General features: G+C 38.3%; 1 protein-coding gene across 10 annotated transcripts in view; it reads right to left on the reverse strand.

Annotated features, from left to right (window-relative positions):
* The window catches only part of LOC107223804 (disco-interacting protein 2), a 44,234-nt gene that overhangs the window by 13,317 nt on the left and 8,014 nt on the right, over positions 1–22,903 (reverse strand). For 2 of the 10 annotated variants that reach the window (XM_046732602.1, XM_046732601.1), the window contains exons 1-4: positions 18,257–19,848; positions 13,509–13,580; positions 10,519–10,758; positions 716–847 (exon numbers count right to left, since the gene is read on the reverse strand). In XM_046732602.1, coding sequence (XP_046588558.1) covers positions 716–847; positions 10,519–10,758; positions 13,509–13,580; positions 18,257–19,628 — 1,816 coding nt within the window. In that variant the 5' untranslated portion in view covers positions 19,629–19,848. Of the gene's footprint in view, positions 1–715; positions 848–10,518; positions 10,759–13,508; positions 13,581–18,256; positions 19,849–22,903 lie in introns of those variants that run through there. The other 8 variants (XM_046732610.1, XM_046732609.1, XM_046732606.1 and 5 more) reach the window with 7 other exon arrangements.

The raw sequence follows: 22,903 nt of genomic DNA on the forward strand, positions 1-22,903 counted from the left end.
CACCTATTTTATATACATTTTTCGTATATTTATAGAACTTTGCAAAACATTTCTTTGCGGTTTTTTGCTGTTTCTGATAGTATACTAACAGGTTTTCAATACACGAGAGTAATTATTGCGATATAATGTAAGTTGTTATTACTAGAAACAAATTGATTGAAAAAAATCGTGACAATTGATGGAATAATTCATTTCCGAAAAAATTACCCCGTTCTACACGTACACATGTTTTACATAAATTATAAGTGTTTGGGTTCGCTGATAACGAATCTGAAATCGGGTTTAAAAAATTCAAAATGGCGGATCGAATATGGTGGACGAAAATTTCAAGTTCGATCAAATCCGGGGAAAAAACTCTGTTCCAAGGTTTTTAGGATCGCTAATTACGAATCTGAAATCAGATTTCGAAAATTCGCCACAGCGAATCCAATCAGCGATCCCGAAAATTTCTGCATAGAGTTTCTTTGACCACATTCGATCAAATTTGAAATTTTCCTCCACCATCTTGAATTCTCAAAATCTGATTTCGTATCTTGTTACAAAAGTTGACTCGACACGGAAATGTGACTCAAAGGGTTGAATTGAAAAAAAAAAAAAAACCAGCGAATGATAAAATTTCGCTCGTAATCGTTGATCTCCCTCATCTCCTCTCTCGTCTCTTCTATTTTCTCACTCCTTGTGTTTTCTTTCTCTCTTTTTTATGTCATATACTCACCGGAATGGTAGCGACTTTCATTGCGCGTAAGTCTTCGATTTCCGCGTCTGGCAGCTGCCGTGTTTGTATTCGCAGCATTCCCTGAACCGGCGGAGCCCGAGGGACTCGCTATTCCTGGGGCCAGACGGCCTCCTGCATGCAACAACAACAACAACAATCTAACAACAACAGCAACGGCAGCACCAGCGGCAACGACGATAATTTAAAAACCGGAAAGCAAGAATTATTCAACCAATATTATTACGCTGATTCGACAATTTATTGTAAAACCTACGGGAAATTATACCGCGCGAAGTGATTCAAGTAATTTTATACGTACATATAAATGTAATAATGAAATTTCCGTATATTCAATATTATTTCTATATATTACGACTGTTCTTATTGTTCTCGACAAAAATTCATCACGTATATACGAACATAATTATTACTGTTCAAATCATACTTTCGAGCTCAAAGTTAAAACTGAATCACCTCGTAGATATAAAAACGCCTTTCAAAATCGTATTATATTTATTTTATTATTATTATTATTATTCTTTTTTTTCCTGTCACCATTAGTTGTGTATATATAAAAAGAAAAATAATAATTAGAACCCTAATTCATTCTTGCTGTTGTATAATATCGAATAATCCTTCCCATTCATTTAAAAATTTTTATTTACGTTGTTAAGTACCATGTAATATATATTTTCTTTAAAAATCATCACCACCACCACCACCACCACCACTACCACCACCACCATCACTGCTTTTGTATGTAATACATACATTATTGAATACGGTATGCGTAGGTAATTAACTACAGCGAAATTTATATATACATACATATATATATATATTGTATATATATACAAATTTTAATCGTGCATCATTGTGCATGCAATATGATACAACAATACCATCGCCTTAAGAAATTCTATAATTGCTAAATTATGTACCAAATAATTATACCTACGTATATTTATAATATATAGAATTGTACAGACGGTGTGACGAAATGTAAGTATATACAGTAAGAAAACCGCAACCCGCGATACCACCAGAACGCAACAATGAACACAAATATTTATACCCACATCGTATCTATTCTAAATTTACATAAGTTTTTCATAAATATCGTTATACGTATACTTGTCAAGCAAGGTTGTTGAATATTATTAATACTCGCAGCCTGAATTCAGAATAAAACGAATAAACGAGAATAGAGGTAAGTATAATTTTTTTAAAAGCGTTCAATACTATGTATAAAAAAAATAAAAGTTGTTACAATGTATATGAAGCATTTTACGAAGTATCGATCGAGATCGGAAATTGATATTTCCGATTTCATTTAATATTTTTTTTTTCGAAAGTACTGGTCAGAAAACAAAGAGGTGATTTTTTGAAAAAAAAAAATTCTTAGAAAATATTACAAAATTTTACATTCATCACAGCGAAGGTTGAAAAATTTCAAAAATTACTTCCGGGATGCGAAAAAATTTTCTCATATTTTCCTGGAAGTTCCCAAATTTTTTCAGACTAATCTCGAACACGAATGATTGAAAACTTGGAAAAAAAAAATCAAAGAGTTGTTTTTCGACCAGTACTTTCGCAGAAAAAGGTTCGGATGAAATCGGAAATATCGATTTCCGAGTTTGATCGATACTTCGTGGAATGCCCCATATACATATACATACACAATATGCAGGTATAGTTTGTCGAAAGGAATTGACACCGGGTTGTAAATTATTCTTCTGACCGCAGCCCGCAGTTGTTAAACGATTACGCTTTAAACACGCGTGCACGCACTATACATGGTATACGGTACGGGATAGCTGTATACAGGTATAGCAACTTTTTGTTGAATCTCTACTTACTTATATTGAATTTCTATTCTCTGAACGATTTCCCGCTATGTAATACCTACCGTATTGCAGTCAGTGCGATAATTGCGCGGCCTGCATAAGCCAACTGCAAAATTATCGGACAATGTTACCGATTATAGAATAAAGGCGGAAAACCAGTTTTTTTCCCGATACTTTTCATCGCCGTGAAAGAAAAAGAGAGAAAAAAAAAAGCCTGTCGATCTGTCCGAAAAACTTCTGCGACGATCTTGAAAATGATCGAGAGAAAAATCTTAAACCGACAGGACTTGGCAGCCAAATGAAAAAGTTTTGAATGAGAAAGTTGGAAAAAATAAACATTCTGAAAAACAGAATATTTGTAAATGAAAAAAACTGGGAAAAATATAATCGTTTACTCGGAGAAAATGATAAGAAGGAAAATTTATAAATTTATCGGTAAAACTTTGAAAATCGATTCATTTCCGGTATAACCGGAGGTTCGAATTAAACGTTTAGAAACGTAAGGATTCGTTGAAATTAGAGAAAGTGATTTGAGACAGTAAACAATACTTTTCTTATGCCGCCAAAGGTGAACGAAAAGTAGAGAATAAAAAAAAAATTGAGGAAAGAACGAAAGAAACAAGAAACCGTGTTGAAGAATCGAATTCAACTGCTCAGGCGGTTGTTGTATAAAAATTGAAAAAAAGTTACGTTTGACTGGCCAAATAGCTAATTTCAAATCGCACAAGCTGCGATTTATATAATTATCGAATAATTATCGAAAGTGTCGTACAATCTAAAAAGAAAAATAAAAAGAAACAAATTGCGATCGCATTTACAATGTGACTAACATTTTTTTCACATAAAATTCCCCAACTTTACTCGTCTAATCTCGTAAATAATTACAAATCGCAAAATACGATTACCGAAAATCAATTTAACTGAATTTACGAAGCATTATAGCTGAAGTTTGAAAACTATTTATAAAAAAAAAAAAGAAAAAAAAAAAACTTACGCTTTTTTGCATGTTTCATCATAATTCCCCAACTTTTCCTTGACATTCCTCGATAGACGAAATTCCCTGACTATTCCTCGTTTTCCCGGAAATATCGCCGCGCCAATTTAATCTACAATAAGCGTGAATGGCGGGTGAGTTTAACTAAGCAATTCGCAGTTTTCATCCGTATTTTGATACCGAGGTGAGGATCGATTAGCATCCTAGTCTGCGCCTCTATTATTCTATTCATGGCCAATCCGCTAATGGAGAGAGAGCCGAATATCTGCTGGGGTAGGAGCGAAATAGCCGGAGGAAGTTGGTGTTGAAAAAACACCCTGCTGATTAGCCGGGGAGAAACGAAATGGAGCATTCCGGTTGTAATCGATCTGACTTGAGAAAAACTTTGCAGGAAAATCACTCGACAGCGCGTTTCGAATTTGGTGAATATTTTTTTATTTATTTTTTTTTTTCTATTAATCAAGAAGATCTTAGTTTCTCGAATTTCTGTAAAAGCATACGTTTCATTAGTCTCACAATCTAATTGTAAGAATATTTCTGAGAATTAGTGCAGATAAATTAAAAAAATGAAATATACAAATTTCATTACAGGGCTACATTTAGTTGAAAAAATGTATGAATTGTTGTACTTTGTATGAGTCACTGTTTTACAATCGTGCCGATTATAAACGTGGAATGCACCGTACGTTATGAGTAATCCACACCCTCGGTCAGCCGGTGTGATTATTATTCGATTCTTAAGTGACGTCGGCGGTAAAAAAAAAAAAAGATAAAAATAAATTTACCGAGTGCAGTAAGATTTCCCGCACGTTTCTAAAAAAAAAAAAACACATCGATACAATTCCAGGACTTCTATTTATCGGTAAAGATAAGCAGTTTCGAAACTGAGATTACAAAAATTAAGAATCACAATAATTGTGGGAAAATTCGTGATACACACGATACTCATACTTTATACAGCGTTTCATTTGAAACTTTAGTTTAGAATAAAAGTTGACGATATTTGTTACATTATTAACCTTATATGTAATATTGTATACCGGGACAATATCTTGAAACATGGAAATCAACCGCGCATGCGCCAAATAATTAAATCTCATTGGTCGGCGAAATCTTGTTTGCGATTCAGGCGGGCCAACCTACGCAAAATGTCTACGTTTGAATTTTCAAAGAGCTTAAGCGTTAAATCCCGACCGTTCTTCGAAGAATCAACTTTCCGACCCGATAACAAATGCTTCCCAAACCTTTCCGAGTGACCGCCTCAATTATTTGATATTCTAACCTCGAAAATTCGTATCAACTGCATCGCCGGCAGAAACAGTTTGACAGCCGATAAAACTCGCGCATGCGCGTTTGATTTTCAAATTTCAAGAGATTATTCCGGTATACTGTAATGTAAAATACATTTTGTTGACACTATCTTCCTTTCTTTTTTTTTTGGAATTCCGGATAAATTATACGGCCGTTCTATCGGTAAAAGAAACACATAATGGACACCCGGATAACATATCGGTAAGATCTATGACCAAATAGTTAGGTGTGCCTTATTCGGAGAATCAGGGTCAAATGAGAACAATTTTCTACGCACTTAGGCGCGCGCTTGTTTTACCATCCTAGAAATTGTACAGTAGGCATAATGAGATAAGAAATTGTATCCTCTCACAATATTCGTCACGCATATACATATACATATGCACATATAGATACATATATATATATAGTATATAAACATCTGCAGCAGCTTTACTTTCAAGATTTTACTCCTCTCGTACATAAGAAAATGTCTGAAAACTTTCCCTCGACATCCTGTAGCTTTTCGTAACGAAACGGATGTAAGTAAGTAAGTGATTAAGTATATAAGGTAGGTATTATAAACGCATATAATGTGTGTGTGTGTGTGCGTGTGTATAATGCATGGGATGTAAATATGTATCGTTATTCTCAAATATAATAATGATATGACAAAATTCTAAGAAGGAAGTCGTATCGTTGCATCATTATTGTTACACAGTCATTACATTTCTCTTGTATTTCTTATTTTTCTTATAACTCCGGAGGAAAAAAGAAAGTAGAAAAAAAAAAGCACGGCGCGTCAAGTTTTTCGGCAAACCTTTTATCCGTTATACGATATATCTTACGAACTCAGTCCCAAATCGTTTATAATTATATATTTTATCTTCAATACGATTTACAGAAATGAATTTCTGTTTGTGAATATTGTTCTTTTGATTATTTTTCTTTTTTTCAATCGAGACTACGCACGTGAAAAAGAGAAAAGCTTAGCCGGGAATTACAAAATATAGTGAGAGTAAAAAATAACGGATATGGGAAACTTGACGTAACTGGTTTTTGGATGAGAGAGAAAAAAAAAATTGGCTCAATAAGATTAATTTATTTCCTTACCTCTCTTCTTTCGAGATACGTAGAACATTTATAATCCTGTTAGTTGCAATAATCCCTTTTTATAATCGTCGATGAAAAATGTTTTCGCGGATACACACACGCACACACATATACATATATATATATATGTATATTATTAGGTAAAGTAATACATTAATTCACATTTTTAACGGAGCTTATTGTCTGCATCGATGCGAACTGTACCGATGATAATCAACGTGTAACACGGAACGTAGGATGCATGGATATGACGCGTGACGTGACATGGATTAACATTTACTTCAATACCACGAATATAAACGTGACAAATAAAGGAAAGAGGCAAGCTACGGGAGGAGAAGTGGGAGAAGAAGGATGAGGAGGGAATTTCAGGAAGTTACATTGGAAAATACTTTGTACAACTTTTCCTAGTTTTTGAAAGTCGGATTTCTCAGATAAGATAATAAATAACCAAACGCGATAAACGTAAATATAAAATAATACAATAAAGAAAAGTGAAAAATAAGATGGAAAGCTCATCTTTTCACAGATTCTTTCCTTTAACCTGAACAAAACAGTTTTGAAGGGTGTCGGGGTGGAAAATGGTAAATTATTTTTTTCTCAAACATTCTAATATAAACGTGTATGTTTTAACATAACATCTGATCTGTTTGTAAATCACTCTGCAGTAGCATATCTGTATTACAGAGTGAAAATAACAGGATCTCTCTATGACACGTTATGCCGTCTGTTCGTTTTTAATTTTTTTTTTTTTTAATTTTTTTTTCTACTCCCCCGTCAGCGTCAAGTTTGTTCTTCTAGCTGTTTTTTTTTTCCCCCTTATACATGCATCAAGGTTGAAGCGTATTACAATATAATGTGAAAACTTGATACCGTTGCACAGAAATTGCGCGTACAAAGCGTGACAAATTTGTTCCCCGTGTGATAATAAAATTCGAAGAAAGCTACGCCTACGTGAAGAAACATATTTCCTTACTTTTAAACTTATTTCTAAATTGTGTATAAATAGATATATATCATCAAGTATGTGCATATACATATATATGTATACACATGTATGTACATTATTATCTATTCAAAGCGTGTATAATAATATACCGTTACGCAGCAGAGCAAGTCGACCGTAAACGTATATATTATACATGCAATATACAAACGCAGGGTGTCAATTCGCAATTTGCAATAATTTGAAATTCGCTTTGCACTCGAATGCGCCCTGTATACAATATATGTCTCTGATCGCAGGTAAAACGAGTTGCGGAAGAATAGAGAAAAAAAAAAGAACAGCAACAAAAAATAAAGAAAAAAAAAACCGACCGAACGGAAGTTAATCAGCCGCATCCGAATCGGGGAAAAAAAATTTCACACTTCGGCACTATTTTTGCAGCCTTTCCCTTTCCCCTGATTTTACTCCCTATTTTTTTTTTTTTTTTTTTTTTATAATGAATTGTGGAAAAAGTAGAGAAAAAGAAAAAAAAAAAAAAAAGTAAAATCGACAATAACGGTGAAAATACGAAAAACAAACGGACAAAGTGAGAAGAGAAAAAAGGACGTACGCGCATACATTGCACACGTATATTTGTATTACGACAGAGTTGAAGGAACTGCGATTAATTGGAATCGCTATGACGGCATCGCTACGTGACTCATTATATGTGCTGCACACATACATTAAAACAACCGTGACGAGTTGATTATTTCTCATTTTACACGACATTTACGTATACGTATACAATACAATAGATGAAAAACTAACAACGTTGGTTAAAAATTGAAAAAAATTTGAAGAAATAAAAACGCACACGTACATGAGTAATATTGAGCTGGGTTTATCGGGAAGACGACAAATTTCCGTCCCAATTTGTTCTCGTCATTTTTCAATTAAATTTGACAAGAATTTATTACAATACAAGGAAAAATTTTTCATTTCTCACGATTAGTTTTCCACATTTACAACCAAGGGGTTGGCCACTCGGAAAAAAGTGACACAGTGATTGCAGACTCTACAGAGATTACGGAAAATTTTTCAAGATCGCAAAAGATTTCCCCTTTTAAGTATAAAAATCTGATTACATATGACTGCGGACAAATTTCATGACTACCGCGATAAAGGAAAGTAAATGAAAATAAAAAGCAATCATATGTAATCGTCTGTAATCGTCGGTAATTTTTTTTTTCACGAGTTAAATAATGTATACCAAAGTACGTGCAGTGCATACTCTTTTCGCCTAGCTGAAAACGAGCAGCGAGACGGGAAGATTAACAGCATTCTCTGTTACAATATTTTTTTTTATTGTTTTTCAAAAAACGAGGAACGAATAAATCTCTTATTTGGACGATTTTTAAATTTCACATCATCGAGGTTTTGAAGATTTCGTCATTACTGTAATCACAATGACTACGATATGGTGGCAAATGACTACAATTTAAAAAAAAAAATGACTGTTGGATTACAGACGTTTATTTGCAAAATGATTACAGTAACGGATGACAACAATGAATGCTTCGGTGGCTAAACCCTTGATTTATCTACATAAAACTAGTTCGCGGTACAGAAAAATTAACTATGTTTCAAGACGAATAAGAAGTTCGAAAAAGAGAAACGGATATCTAATATTATATGTATTTGTATTGCACAGAAAATATTACTTCGTTTTTTTTTTCTAACTAAATGCATATGTATATATATATATATATATATATATATATATATATATATATATATATATATATATATGTATGTATACATACAATACATACACTTACATTTGCCTGTATACATTACATTCAAAGACATTAAATAGCGCTGAACTCTCCATTACGTATAAATTAAACGCCGTCTTAGCAGCCACGCTGTTGTAGCAATCAACGAGTGATTGACCGTAATTTCATACTTACAACAGTATGTATATTGTACATACAGCAATATGGCCTATACATGTTCGGTCCTATCCTGCACTGTGCGCTCAGTGAGAAACTGTAATGCAAGTATATGTATGTATATGGGGCATTCCACGTCAAATTAGCAGCCCATGTACCGCACCCGTTTGGATTTTAACAATTTTTTTTTTCTATGATGTTCTCATTGGACCAAAAGGGTTTCGGAGAATTTTTTGTACACACATGTATCATAATCCGTGACATATTAGTGTATGTGGTTACCCATGCACGTATATACGCGTAGGCGATAAAACGACGACTTACACTATGAGCTACACTCGCTACGATGTGTAACTACGCATTGTTGTTTATGTATAGAATAAAATATTGAAATGGAAATAAGAAAAATGGAAAACTACAATGCAATTATGATAACATTAACAGTAATAACAACACGCCTTTAATACGTGTAATATATTACACGAACGTACATATATACCAGCTACCGAGGGGTGATTCACTCTAGTTTTTTTTTAATTGCTTTTCTCTGACCCCTAATATCGGAATTAGGTATCTTGTTCTCAAATGAAATTTCAAGTGATTCGAGGTGATTTAGAATGCGATTGAAACAGCATTATACGGGTGACGGAGGTATACCAGCCAGAAGACGTAATCTTTTAATCATTAATCGTAAGAAGTGAAATTCCCCTCGGAATTAACATCATACTACAAGTTACGTTATACGCGTTTCAATAGTAAAAACCTACCTGCAGCGATTAATTTTATGCCTAAACCGACATAGGAGGTTTGAAAATCGAGGAAATTTCAACTATAATAATATAGCGAGAAAAAGGCTGAAGAAGAGAAAGAGAAAGAGGGGTGAGGACGAGAGAGAAAAAGAGAGAGAGAAAGAACACACACAAACCGAAGCGACAACCGCGTGTATGATAAATTAAAGCCGATCACGACAAAGCTATAGGTATATAGGTATAATATACAATGTTACGGGTATATCCATATATTATTAATACAAATGTGCTGATCCGCGACGCAAAATTTTTCCGTTTCGAAAAATCTTACCGAAAGCCGGAGAAACGATCCACATAATATATAATCATCAATATACCCATATAAATGTACACTTGGGGACAATGAATCTGAGGCTGATAATTTTTTCCACTAGACAGTTACGTTGGCAACACAGTGAAACCTACAGCGCCACCGTCGGCCGAGCGCGAAACAAACTCAATCTCAATACACGTAACATAACCCATGACCGCCGAATCTAACCTTAGAATACCGCGGGGATAATGACTTGTTGAATTGACACGTATTCTATTCTAAGTTTAGATTCGACGGTCATGGGTTATGTTAAGTTTATTGAGATTGAGTTTGTTTCGCGCTCGGCCGACGGTGGCGCTGTAGGTTTCACTGTGTCGCCAACGTAACTGTCTAGTGTAAAAAATATGTCGTCTCAGATTCGTTGTCCCAAAGTGTACCTACGTAAAACAACAGTGCACGGTGAAGACACTATTTGAGAAATTATGATGTGATACCTAACATGTATTAGGTATATACATTGTACATATATGCAGACAAGAAAGGGAGCGAATTCATAAGCGAGGGAAACGAGGGAGAAAGGTGGCGACAGAGAAAGAGAGAGAGAGAATACCAGCTACCTGAGTGATAGCGTTTCTCCGAGTGTGTGACGCGACGCTGAGTGCGACGGGCGCGTGGTTGGGGGCGTCCGCCTCCACCTCCGCCGCCTCCACCGCCTCCGGCATATCCGGTTCCGCCACTGCCGCCTCTTTCGGCAGGGCCAACAACCCCAACGACGGCGTTGCCTGCACCACCGCCACCATCCGCACCTCCACCTCCACCAACACCAACACCAACACCGACACCGACTCCACCAATCCCTGCGAGAGCCGCACGCGAAAGGCACGAATAGAAATATGGATAGGTGTGACAGTATGGGTTTGCGATAATTTTTCTCATTCATCAGTGAATAATGAACGACGCTTCGTCGTTTTTACGTTCGCTCTACACGCGAACCGGACAATGGCAGATATGTTTTAGAAGACAGTTCGTAAAGTACGACGGATTTTCTTCAGCAGTAGCGAATTCATTTCTTATTTTCATTGCTTTGAAATGCTCAACGTGACGCGCGCACTGTGTTGAGAAAAAAGAATTTTGACATCATTCCCGAGACGCTGGTAGATAGGTAAAGCAGGCTTCTCGGTACAGATTCCGTTACCGACACTTAGCCAAGCCACAAACCTTTCTCTAGAATCCTCGAAGGTGGGACGTATCTACTTTCAGGATTGATTCTCAGGTTTATTGTAAATTTAATCTCAGGACCTGATTTATTTATTTTTTTTCTTCAAGGACATAAATCTAATACATAAATCTAATTATTCTAATACTTTATGATTGCCGCAAAAATCAAGTTGTCTTATCAAATTCCGAAGAAGGATCTTTTCCTTTTTAATGTTTCGGTATCTCGACGCGACTACATCTGCGACAACTTCGTTATACGTTTTAGCACACATTTACCGCTTGTATAGCCGAGAGGGTTAAACTACCATACCGATTGAACATTATACATTGATATGCGGTTGTATTTATAATGTGCACTACATATTGAATTATTTATTCAAATTACTCCACTGTTCACAATCTCATGTACCGCACCGCAATTGTTATACATGCAGATTCCACAGGATCAGCTGCTGATGCAAAGTTCGAAATTTTCTCATGCAAATTGAATTTGAAACCATTATACACACGTTTTACAAATATCTGATATATATAAGGATCTGTGCAAATTTTTTGCTCGTATTCAAATCATACAAAATGTAGACTGTGTAAGAACACTTTAAGCTGACTATTACCCGTGTTGAAACGGATTTTTTATTATATATTTTTCTCTTGCTAAAATGCGTTTGTCAGGGTTTTGTTGGTCAATTTACACTGCATACACTAACTACGCATGTAATAATAAACTACCTAATCTACGTTCTACGGACGATTGCAAAACAGTATAAAATGAATCTGCTGCGGCAAAAACGTATAAGGTAGGTATATAAAATATACGCAGTAAACATACCGTAAACGATAAAATGTTACACAGGTATAAAGCCAACTTTCTACTTGTCAATTACTGTAATATGATAATATAATGTGTGCATACTTTTTTCCACTATATAAATATAGTGTATGTTGAATTTCAAGGCTAAAGCAGCATGAAGAGTTTGCTTGTATAAATATGGCGTGCGAATGAAATAACAATGTGTTATTGAAAAATACTTGTACCCATGTATGTGATATTATAAATGTGTTTACATATTAGATAATCAACTCGTGTATGAATGAATTAACGAAATCGAGTTAAAAACAGATGAATATGTTCGTAGATTATTACACTACAATACGGTTTGCGATTATACATGTATATATAAAATATGTGATATGCAGCTGCTGCGTGTGTAAAAAAAAAAGTGTAAAAGATGAAGAGAAATATCAACCGTTATTATACACTATAAATATTTAAAAAAAAAAAAAAAAAAAAAAAAACGAGTGTAACGTATAAAACAATTAGGTGTGAAAAATAATCAGCGTTGAGTAAATTTTTTTCTTTTCTCTTTTCTGTTTTTGTTTAGATATAATTTATAGTAACGATAGGAATTTCGCAATTCCACAGTAGGAAAAAATGTAGTAAATTATTTTCAAACCTCAAGTACATTGAAATAAAACTATTCACATATAATATGTAATAATAATAATACTTTATGCATAAATTAATAATATAACTACACCGCGTTATTAATATAAATGCGTTTTCACTTTTTTTTTCTCACTGATCGAGAGATCTGCCATTGTTCGTTTCGCGTGTTAACTTCGCCTCGGCTCGCCCGCCTATAACTAAGTATACATATATATATATATGTGTAATATACAGTTTGAATGTTATATATATATGTATGTAGGTGTTATCGTTTATCACATATTGCATAAAAAAAAAAGTTTTATGTAAAGTGGATATAATAATAAATATATAAATGGGTATACATGTATGTATGTAATGTATAAACGCGTAGAGAAAACTCTTTTTATATGTATGTAGGTACATTATTATGCAGAAAAGGGAATCCAAGGCGAATATATTCTCGTGTAATTATTTAATTATCTGTGTGAGAATTGTGACGAGGGAACAAGGTGTAAGTATACGGCTGTTATACGCAATTATTCAATTTTCACATTTGCTACGAGTTGATAATAATCACCTCTTGTGCAAAAGCGAATTGGTGTGGACTCGGAAGAGGAGAAAAGAAAATAAAAACAGAATGGAACGCGATTGTTAAAAAACGTTCATAAAATTATAGATAATATTATAGATATTAATAGATAAAATATTTCGTATTTTGTGCGTCTCGAATAAAAAAAAAAAAATCAAGACATGTGGAATAAAAAGAGTCAATTCGCTTTTCCACGAGATATTATAACTATAAATAATTTTCAGAATGTTATGATGATAGCCATGGAGGTAATAAAAATATGAAATGTAGCGGATGAATAAGTTTCTTTCAATTCCTTTGGTAATGTGAGTAAAATTTAGTATAACTATTTGCGATCCTTTCTCGTCATGCCGATAATCTGTAGGACTTACCCTGCTGTTTGGAGGTGTACTGCTGGAGCAGCCGCGTCCTCTTTTTCTCATATCCTTTTTGCGTAATGTCCCCTGCGACAGAGAGAATAAAGAAAAGAAAAATTAGCATCCATTAAATGTTTAATGCGCGCTTCTTCCTTTCCTCGCGATTTCTCTCTCGCGATTTTGAGTGAGGAGGATAAAGAAGAACGGGTGCCAACGTAGTCCAGTCAAATTGGGTCTGAATTAAAGATATTCGAGACGTAGCTGCATTTATGTGTACAGGGTTTTCGACGGCGTTTCGATAAAACAGCAAGATTTAACGTTTTTTTTCGTTTTTTTCCGAGAACTGCTATCGATCAATGAAAAATGACTTAACCATCGTGTAAAGAGGAAAATTCTACATCGAATTATGTCCTCGTATGTCGGAAATTGAATCGTCTTAACAAATTAAGAAAACAGAAATTATTTCACCAAAATTCCCTAGATGCCGTCGATAAGTAGAATTTCATTCTTATCAATATGTTAATCCGACGCCGTTTCCGACATACGAAGACATAATTCTATGTAGAATTTCCCGTCCTACACGATGGTCAAGTCATTTTTCATCCATCGATAGCAGTGATTGAGGAAAACGCAAAAAACGTCAAATTTAGCTGTTTTCTTAAAACGCCGGTTGTGCAGCTCAAAAATGACTTCAGATTTGAATTCCTAAGGGTCGAAAACCCCTAGACACGAAAACGCAGCCATATCCCGAATATTTTTAATTCAGACCTACTTGACTGGACTAAACGAGGAGAGAAGCATGAGGATCATCGTCCTCTGCGTGATTACTAAACTACAGTGACAGGGAATTATAAGATAAATATGTGTGTCAGGCTGAAATAGTGTCAATCTCGGTAGGGTCGTTATAAATTATACAGCTCAGAAAGGGAGAGATAGAGAGAGATTACATGGAGTAATGGGTATGAAGTACATGCAATTTATAGGCGAGGTACATATTCCACGCTAACTCGACAAATGATTTTACCTTGCCATTTCTTATTTTGTTAATAATTTTTCATACGATTGTCCCAACTCTTAATAGCATTCCTGAATTATATCACTTTTTTCTCTCCAACCGTTATTATATTCAAATTCCCAAAAACTCTTCGATCAGAAACAATCAGTTGATGCCAAATCCGGAAGTAAATATTCCTGAAGTGTAAAATAAAAATTTCTGAATTTTTCTGGGATACCTCCGGATTTGGCCTCAAATGATCATCTTTGATCGAATAATTTCTGAGAATCTTTTGGAAAATATCAAAAATGTAATTCTGTTTTGATTCTTAAAAGTTGAAAAAAAAAAAAAAAAAGGAAAAAACAGTTGGAGTTAAAAATTGAAAATAAATCAGTAGTGCTATTCGGATTTAGGACAATCGTGTAAAAAATTATAAACGAAATCAAAAACGGTGGTGAAAAATCATCTGTCAAGTTGGCGTGGAATACCTTCGTGCGAATACCTATCCATCTGTCTTTCGTATTAGCATATATCGGTGCATAACGGACTGCGGATGGTGAGTAAAATTTCTACGGATGTAAACCGTTGAAACGGTAACACGCTGTGAGAAAATTGCACGTATATAAGTGCAGGATGAAAACTGCAGGAGGAACGCAGAAACGCGTCGAAAATCCGCATCGGTAGTAATAATCGAGACCTGCAATGTCTCGTCTAAAACGATGCACGTTGCATTTGAAGAATACGACGACGAGACGGTGGTTTCGTTTGCCAGCGTTTGTGCAGGATTTTACGAAGTTAAACGGAAGTTGAAGTGGTTTATTACGGGTATTTTTCTCGCCCTAATTTCTACCAATAGAAAAATTCTCCTGCATCACGCCGTTTTGCATCGCCGAGAGTATTCTTTAGACGGAGAGAAGAATAATTAGAAGAATAACCGGGTCGTTGGCCTTTCTTGCAGCCCACATCGTCTTTCATCGTGATCGTGCTGTAATCATCGCATCATCATCATCATCGTCGTCGTCGCAGATTATAGAGAACGAGAAGTTTGCACGTCTGAACAACGACGGATTTTCATTGGATACAGGGCAAAATACCATGATTTTTTACCAACCTTTTCATTCGCACAAATATGATGATGCATAAATTGCGTTTTCGAAACGCCGTTATTATTTTTTTCAAACGTCGTAAAAAGGATCAACGAATCAAGTCAAGTGTAAAGATTATACCGTACATTAAAAAAATGGAAAGTTCGAATATTGAACAGTTTTTGTATCTTCCGGAAATCTGATGCGATCTGTCGTTGTAAGTGAAACTTGAAAGCTTACAGGATAAAAGCATAAAGTAATTTAACCTTTCACCATGTCAAGGAATAATTATTAATTAGTCTATCAATTAGCCGTCGTTGGTATAAAATTGGTTTAATTTAACCAGACGAGCCAGATGAATTTTTATACCATAAGAATTTCTAACTTTAATCCTGCGCAAGTTTAATCAATCCTCTCAATATGTTTCGCATAAATTGAAAAATTCTCCGTAATATCACGTGAGTTAACATTGCCCTAAACCTACAGCCTTGTTTTCTACCTATGTGTGTATATGTATTATTTATTCAGTGGAAACGTTGAAAAGTTTCTTATCTCTCTACGCATCACGTGGTTAATGATATAATAAATGCACTCGGCACGTTGCTTTACTTCAACTTTCTAAAACTCCAATTTATCCAATATTCCGACCTGAAAGTCTCTGCACGGTTTCTAAAATTTTTTTAAGAAATCGTAAATACGTTGTTCCTGATATATACATACATACATATATATATATATGAAAAGCAAAGTGTGAATCGAACAAAACAAAACTAAATAACGCACGACACGTTTTTCTTTTTTATAACTAACGAAGTTGTAACAAATTTTTGCGTTACAAAACGTTAGCGAATATCGTATCGTTTTGTAGGTGAAATCGATCAAACGGTCTAACAACAACGAATAGTTTCTCACGATTAAGCAACGGCATCTCGTTTCTCCGTCATTCGAAGGGGGAATAAACAAAAAATATAAGACGATAACAAAAAAACTTCCGAGCACCAAAGTCGGCATTACACGACGATGCCGCATCAGTAACGACAAGAAAGTGTTCCGTAAGAATAAACTTTTTTGCAGTCCGGAGTAAAAGAGCAACGCAAGCTTTTACGCTACTAGATACCCTGGAGAGTCTTGGAAGCCGATAAGGACGACTTGAGACGCGGGGCGTCAAATTCTGCGGATTCTGGTGAGAATAATTGAAAACCAGTTTCACGATCTGGTGAACGCTTAGCGAAGCGTTGTGACACAGATTACGAGAGTAGTAGGTATGATAACGATCGCGTATATACAGTATATAAAACCACGAGAATGTTTACCCGATTCTTCACTCGACCGTGATGTGCTCGCTCAATTCTTGCGGCGAGTTTCGGTTGAACGAACCTTCGCCTTGTGAGTTATAGGTACAATATCGCGTGTCCGATAGTGTAGGGACGTATGGACTGTTATACGACCTTTCACCACGCGTAAGGTTAAAAACGCGTATTTTTATCTGCTTTGTGCATTAAAAAAACATTGGAATTGAAAAATGGATATCAATTAACGGTGAAAGGTCGTAGGTACTGTCGATTATGACCCTTCATCGCGAACTTTATGAAAATTAATCAGGTTCGCTATAATGGTGTAAGGTCGAATGTGCCTAAATACGACCCCGTACATTTACGTTTGATATAATTTTTTGAGAGAAAGTAAAAAATTTTAAACATTATTACCGAAATCGACGAATCTTTCCGTATCAAATGTTTTTAAAGCGTTTGCGAAAGAATAAAATTGGCTAAGTTCGACGCCGTTTTTTGAGGAATAGAAATTTATATGTTTAGAAGGTTTTCGCATCGTTTACGAAGAAAATACAAAACTGGCGTATACGAACTTATGTCATTTACGAATTTGATAAATAGGAATATATTTTGGTGCCGAAACCGCATATCCACCAAAGATAAGGCCATTTATATTTTTACCATCAAAAAGTGTACATAACGTCACGCAGGTTGTAATGATCGTAGGACGATCTGCAGTTTCAATAAATCCATAAATGATATGAAGGTGAAGTTAGTACCGTTAACATAACGAAACATCAGATAAAATAATCATAGTCGCGCAATTTAAGAACGACTTCAAGGAGTTGGCTTTACAAACTATAAAAGAGTTAGTTTTGTTTATCATGTTTACTAAACTTCACACATTCCTAAGGGTGCAAAGTAACGATTTTTCCTAAACATGCACCGTTACACTAACGTTCCTGTCTTCTTGCTCATTAAACGGCAGTGTCTATAAACGGAGAGAAAATTTGAACTGATTTACGTCGATACCCTTGGATTGTATTTACTTCAATCGACGCGCCAGACATCGACGATCGAGGAGTCGTACTTCAACAGATTCTTTAACAGAGAATTTCAACGCTCCAACTCAGGGAATTGGCAGAATTCACGCCAATCTGTTGAAGTACGACACGTCGATATATTCCCATTGAAATACTCCGCCTTCATTATTCACCTTTTTTGGTCAATGGTCTACTTCTACTACTTCGTTAAGGAGTTGACGTTATTTAATCCAAAGTACTTAACGTGGAACACTTGAAATTTTCCCTCCATGCGACAAGCTCTGATCAAACCGCGAAGGAACGAACCCTGCGTACACCGACGACACGCAGTCGTCAATCAACAACTACGAAAAAGAACTGCTACACTCACGACTGGCGGGTCTTCGTCTGAGAGATGAGCATTTTCTAACGAGATAAACGGGTTGTCCGCTAGCCCGAGTCCGTTGAAGCTGAGACCTCCGTCTGAGGGGTCTTCGCCGTTGTTGATGATTGTGGTGTCTCTGATCGGCGGTCGGCGTACCACGTCGTATTTTCGACCGATTTTTATCATCTGAACCGATGACCAAACAAGGCGATGCCCGATCGACGATATTCCCAGCAGCGGTATCAACGGCAGCAGCGTTAACCTCGGAGTCACTTTCACTGGTACAATAGCAGCAGCAGGACCGTCGATTGTGAGAATCGCGTCGTCGCCTGATCGCTCGACAATGTGACTGGGCCTTGCACCGGTAGATCGGTAAACAGTCCGAACTGTTCTGTTCATCCTCAGGTTCGTGTCCCTCGCGGTGTATGAAGTCTGCAAAATTTCTAGTGGCGAAATAATTGTTGGTGATATCAGGACGCCAGCTTGGCCGTTTCGCCAGAGCACCGGAGACCCTGAGTTCGGCCGAGACGAGTTTGTCCTCGTTGAAATCGCTGATCTTAACAACGAGACCCGAGTAGTTGTTACGCCGACCTGATGCGGACGAATAAGATGGCGAGGAGGAGCCAGAAGGCGAAGCCGTGCGCCCGACAGACTTCGACTCGTTACCCTCGGACCATGGTCTCTGATTAAAGTCACCGGACAAGAGTAGCTTCTGATCGTCGAATTCGTCCGAGTGATTAGATGCCGTATCATCGATGTGGTTTTCGGTCCCCGGTGTGGAGGGTAGACATCGAACCTCCCTCCAGACGCGTCTCTGCCTCCTAGACCGCCTGCGTTCCGGAGGAACGAACCATACGGGACTAAGCGATCGATCAGGATTGGAAACCGCCGAGTCGTTTCTCCGAGTGCGGATTGATCCTGAAGCAGCAACACCAGCGGCTGCGTTTTTAGTCTGTTCGAATTTTCGCCCAGACGATCTCCGCCCCTTTCGTTGTTTAACCGACGAGGCTGATTTCCGCGGTGACGAAGTACGCTTGAAGTAACCATCGGGGCTTACGCTGAGAGCTGGTTTCGGGCAGGTGGTCTTTTTCCTAAAGAAGCCATTCCTCGACCTCCTGAACGCGGCCAACCGCGATATCGACAGGGAGAATCCGAAGCCCTGATTAGCTGTGTCGGTTTCAGCAGCATCCTCCCTTACACTAACATGGCATTTTTCCGGTGCGGAAACGGTCCTAGCAACAGTCGGTTGGGGCTTCCGTTGCTGGTTGATGCAACTGTCGAGCGAATGATGAGGCCCCAAATTCGAGACAGGTATACCGTCCCTCCATATCCTGCCTAGACTGATGCTAACGCTGGGCGAAACTCCAGCCACCGTCATCGTCGTCGTCGTCGTCGTCTGCTGATCGGCAATGACTTGCGAGGTCTGATCCGAGGTAGTCTTCTCTTTGGGGATCTGCAGACATTCCGTACTATTGCCCGTGCGAGTCGCGCGTCTTCCAACGACGGGAGATTTCTCGAGCTTAAGAACCTCAAAGCCGTTGACGAGGTCGACGCTGATGGAGTTCCTCGACTCCGGACCGGCGTCCTGAGCCGACGTCGCTCTGACCCCGTGAAGCCATTCGCCGTAGCCGATGACGGTGCCGTCGCGAGATGATGCGGACACCTTGGGCTCGGCATCTTCGAGCTTCAGGAGCGGTTGTTGCTGCTCTTCAACGGCGGCTGCAGCCTTCTTCTCCGCGGCATTCTTCTGCTGAAGCTTTTGACGCCTTTTACCCCGGTCCAAGTAGCTCTTGCGTATCGATATCCTCTTGAAGGACTCGCTCCGCTTGAACGACGGCTCGTCCCTGTCTTTACCCCGGCCCACCAGCCTCCTAAGGTTCTCGAACGACAGAGGCCTCATGAACACACCCGCGATGGCTGTCCCGCCTGCTGCCCACCACCCCTAGGCTGTATCCTTCAATACCGCATTCCAGCGGAGGCCCCACACGTTATACGCTTCGATACTCTTCTCTCCTCGACTTGCCTCCTCCTTTTTCCTCTTCTTCCCTCCCTCCTCTCTCTGACTCTCCGCCCTTCGCCGACTCAGCTCGACTCGGCCCGGGTATAACGCGGTACAGAGTCCGATATCCGATCGTCGGAGTATCGTATCAACGGTTCGGAGTGTAACAGGACTGCGAAGTACAATCGACGAAGGCAGAAAAGCTCGACTCGTTCCTATGCGTACCACTACTTTTGCAGTTCACACCTCCTCCTTGTCGACACTGCACGATTTCGCGTTATTTTTTCCTCTTCTTTCCGCACCGCCACAATCACCACCACCAGCACCGCCACCAGCACGTCAATCTTGTAATAACAAAACTTGTTTGAACGACACTTGTTGACATTCATCACTATCTTTATATACACAAGTAAAAAGAGAAAGAAAGAAGAAAAAGAAAAACGCACACTCGCGCGATAACAAGCTCTGTTACCGTGCGGCAGAAGGACCGATCACAAGCCGGAATGTAAAAGGTCCGAGGGATCGAAGCCCCGGAGCACTAAACCGAAAACTATAGACGGTTAAGCCAGCGACACTGGAGCGAGTCCGTTTCTTCCTCCTCTCGTGATTACGGTGGAACCCGTGCGGCTCGTGCTCGTGGCTGGTTACACACTCTCGGTGAATTCGTGGATTCGTTGTTGTGGACGGACGGACGGACGGCGATGGTGGTGGTGGTGGTGGTGGTTCGTGGTGGTGGCAAGTCGCTTGGCCACTCTCTCCGACGACGTGGGGGCCGCCGTTCCTCCTGTTACTGGTACTGTTGCGCTTTGCTTTTGCCCTCGACGTTGCTGCCGCTGTACCGGCATCTTCTTCTTCCTCCTTCTTCCCACCTAAGTGATGCAGCCGAGCATCTTCGCAAGTCGGAGAAAGCCTCTCTTCTTCTCTTCTGTACACCAATGTGATCTAGGCAGGTTTCGTCACTCGAGGATGATCGTCGTCGAGACGTCGTCAACAACACTACGTGTCCGTAAGAGCTCTTGAGCAAAACCATCTGAGGCAGACGGACGGATAGCAGGAGCGGAGGAGAGGAATCAAGGAAGAGTAGGCAGCGATCAGGAGTTTGCCTGACTCCTTCCTCTCTCCTTCTCCTCCTCGTTTGAGTGGGTCGATGAGCTGCTGCATGGACCAGTCGTCTGCGCCTCCATCGCATGCTTCGCAGCCCGCGCGATCGGTATTATAATACATTACACCTATACAGGTATATCTCTGCCGTTGCAGAGGAACTCGATGAGGAGGAGTAGGAGGAGGAGGAGGAATAGCTGACTGAATGATCCATCCTGCAGCAGCACCGACGAGGGGAACGGGAATGGAAGCAAAATACCTTCTACCGCATCCCATCCTCGTTTGGACCTCACGGTCTTCTTCTTCCATCTCTCGCTCGAGGTATGTGTACATAGATATAACATGGATTAGATTATACATTCGAGTGTATATATGTCGAGCAGTTTCTCCTCGATCACGTGACATTTACACACATATACATATGTGGTATATATTGTAACCCTGCGCATTGGAAACAAACTCGATGCAGTGGTATGTGTGCCCCATGCAGTTTTAATTCAAATTATAATCCCGTGTGAAACATCATCGGAAGAATTTCTTGCTGAATTTATTACAGCGTTTTCATTTCCGGGTATTTCGAACCATCTTTTCGTATTACCGCGTATCCTTCCTTTTTCTTTTCAACTTCTCTCTCTCTGTTTCCTTCTAGCTATAGGTATTAAACCTCTGCCCCATTCGTCCACGAGGTATATAAAATACATCGTCCAAGTAATAAAATCCGTCGTGCTTGACAATGAACTGAATTCATTCCTGATCGTAAGCTGTGTTATCATCGAATTTCGATACCGATATAACACCATGAATAAATAAGTACCTCCAACGTTTCTTCTGCAGCTGTGAGAGCGTAACCGTATAGGTATGTGCATGTAACACACCTAGAGGTGTACACGCCTTTCTTTACGGCTCTACACTGTTAAACTTGTACCAAGGAGACCCTTTCTCCGGTATATAGATAATATTGAGTCTCCGCAGCAGCAGCAACGGCAGCAACGCAGCGGAGGAACTCGATCAGTGTTACTTTATGGGTACAGAGTTTACAAAGCCTACATGCGGTTGTTGTAAACTCGCTGCATGATTGTGCAGGCCGTGATACAAAAGTGGCGCACGGGGTGATAGATGGAAAGAATAGCGAAATTAAGGTCAATCCAATCCCCCATCACCTGCTGCAGGGAGGGAATCTAAAAGGCTACTGCAAATTTTTTCAGGACAAATCACGTCCGGTAGAATCGATTATTATACTACCATTTTTTAGTAGCCAAATGTTCCAATGGAATAAGGTAGTGAAGTTCAAAAATTTTTTAATTTCGTGAAATACCTTGAACCCTCCATACTTTTATAGAATTGTAATGGTAAAACTGAACTGCATTTTTCTATTTCGAAAAAGTTTGACATATTTGACTAATAACTCTGGCTGCTAGCTTGAGCTTCATATTTCTTTCAAGATAGTGTTCGGTGACCAGAAGAGATAGAGATGAAACAAGGAAATACAACTGTAAACAGGGTGTCCATAAAAATTCCTGAACATTCGTAACATTATTTTCAGCTGTATAACG

Source organism: Neodiprion lecontei, chromosome 2, assembly GCF_021901455.1.
Source record: "Neodiprion lecontei isolate iyNeoLeco1 chromosome 2, iyNeoLeco1.1, whole genome shotgun sequence".
Taxonomy (NCBI): Eukaryota; Metazoa; Arthropoda; class Insecta; order Hymenoptera; family Diprionidae; genus Neodiprion; species Neodiprion lecontei.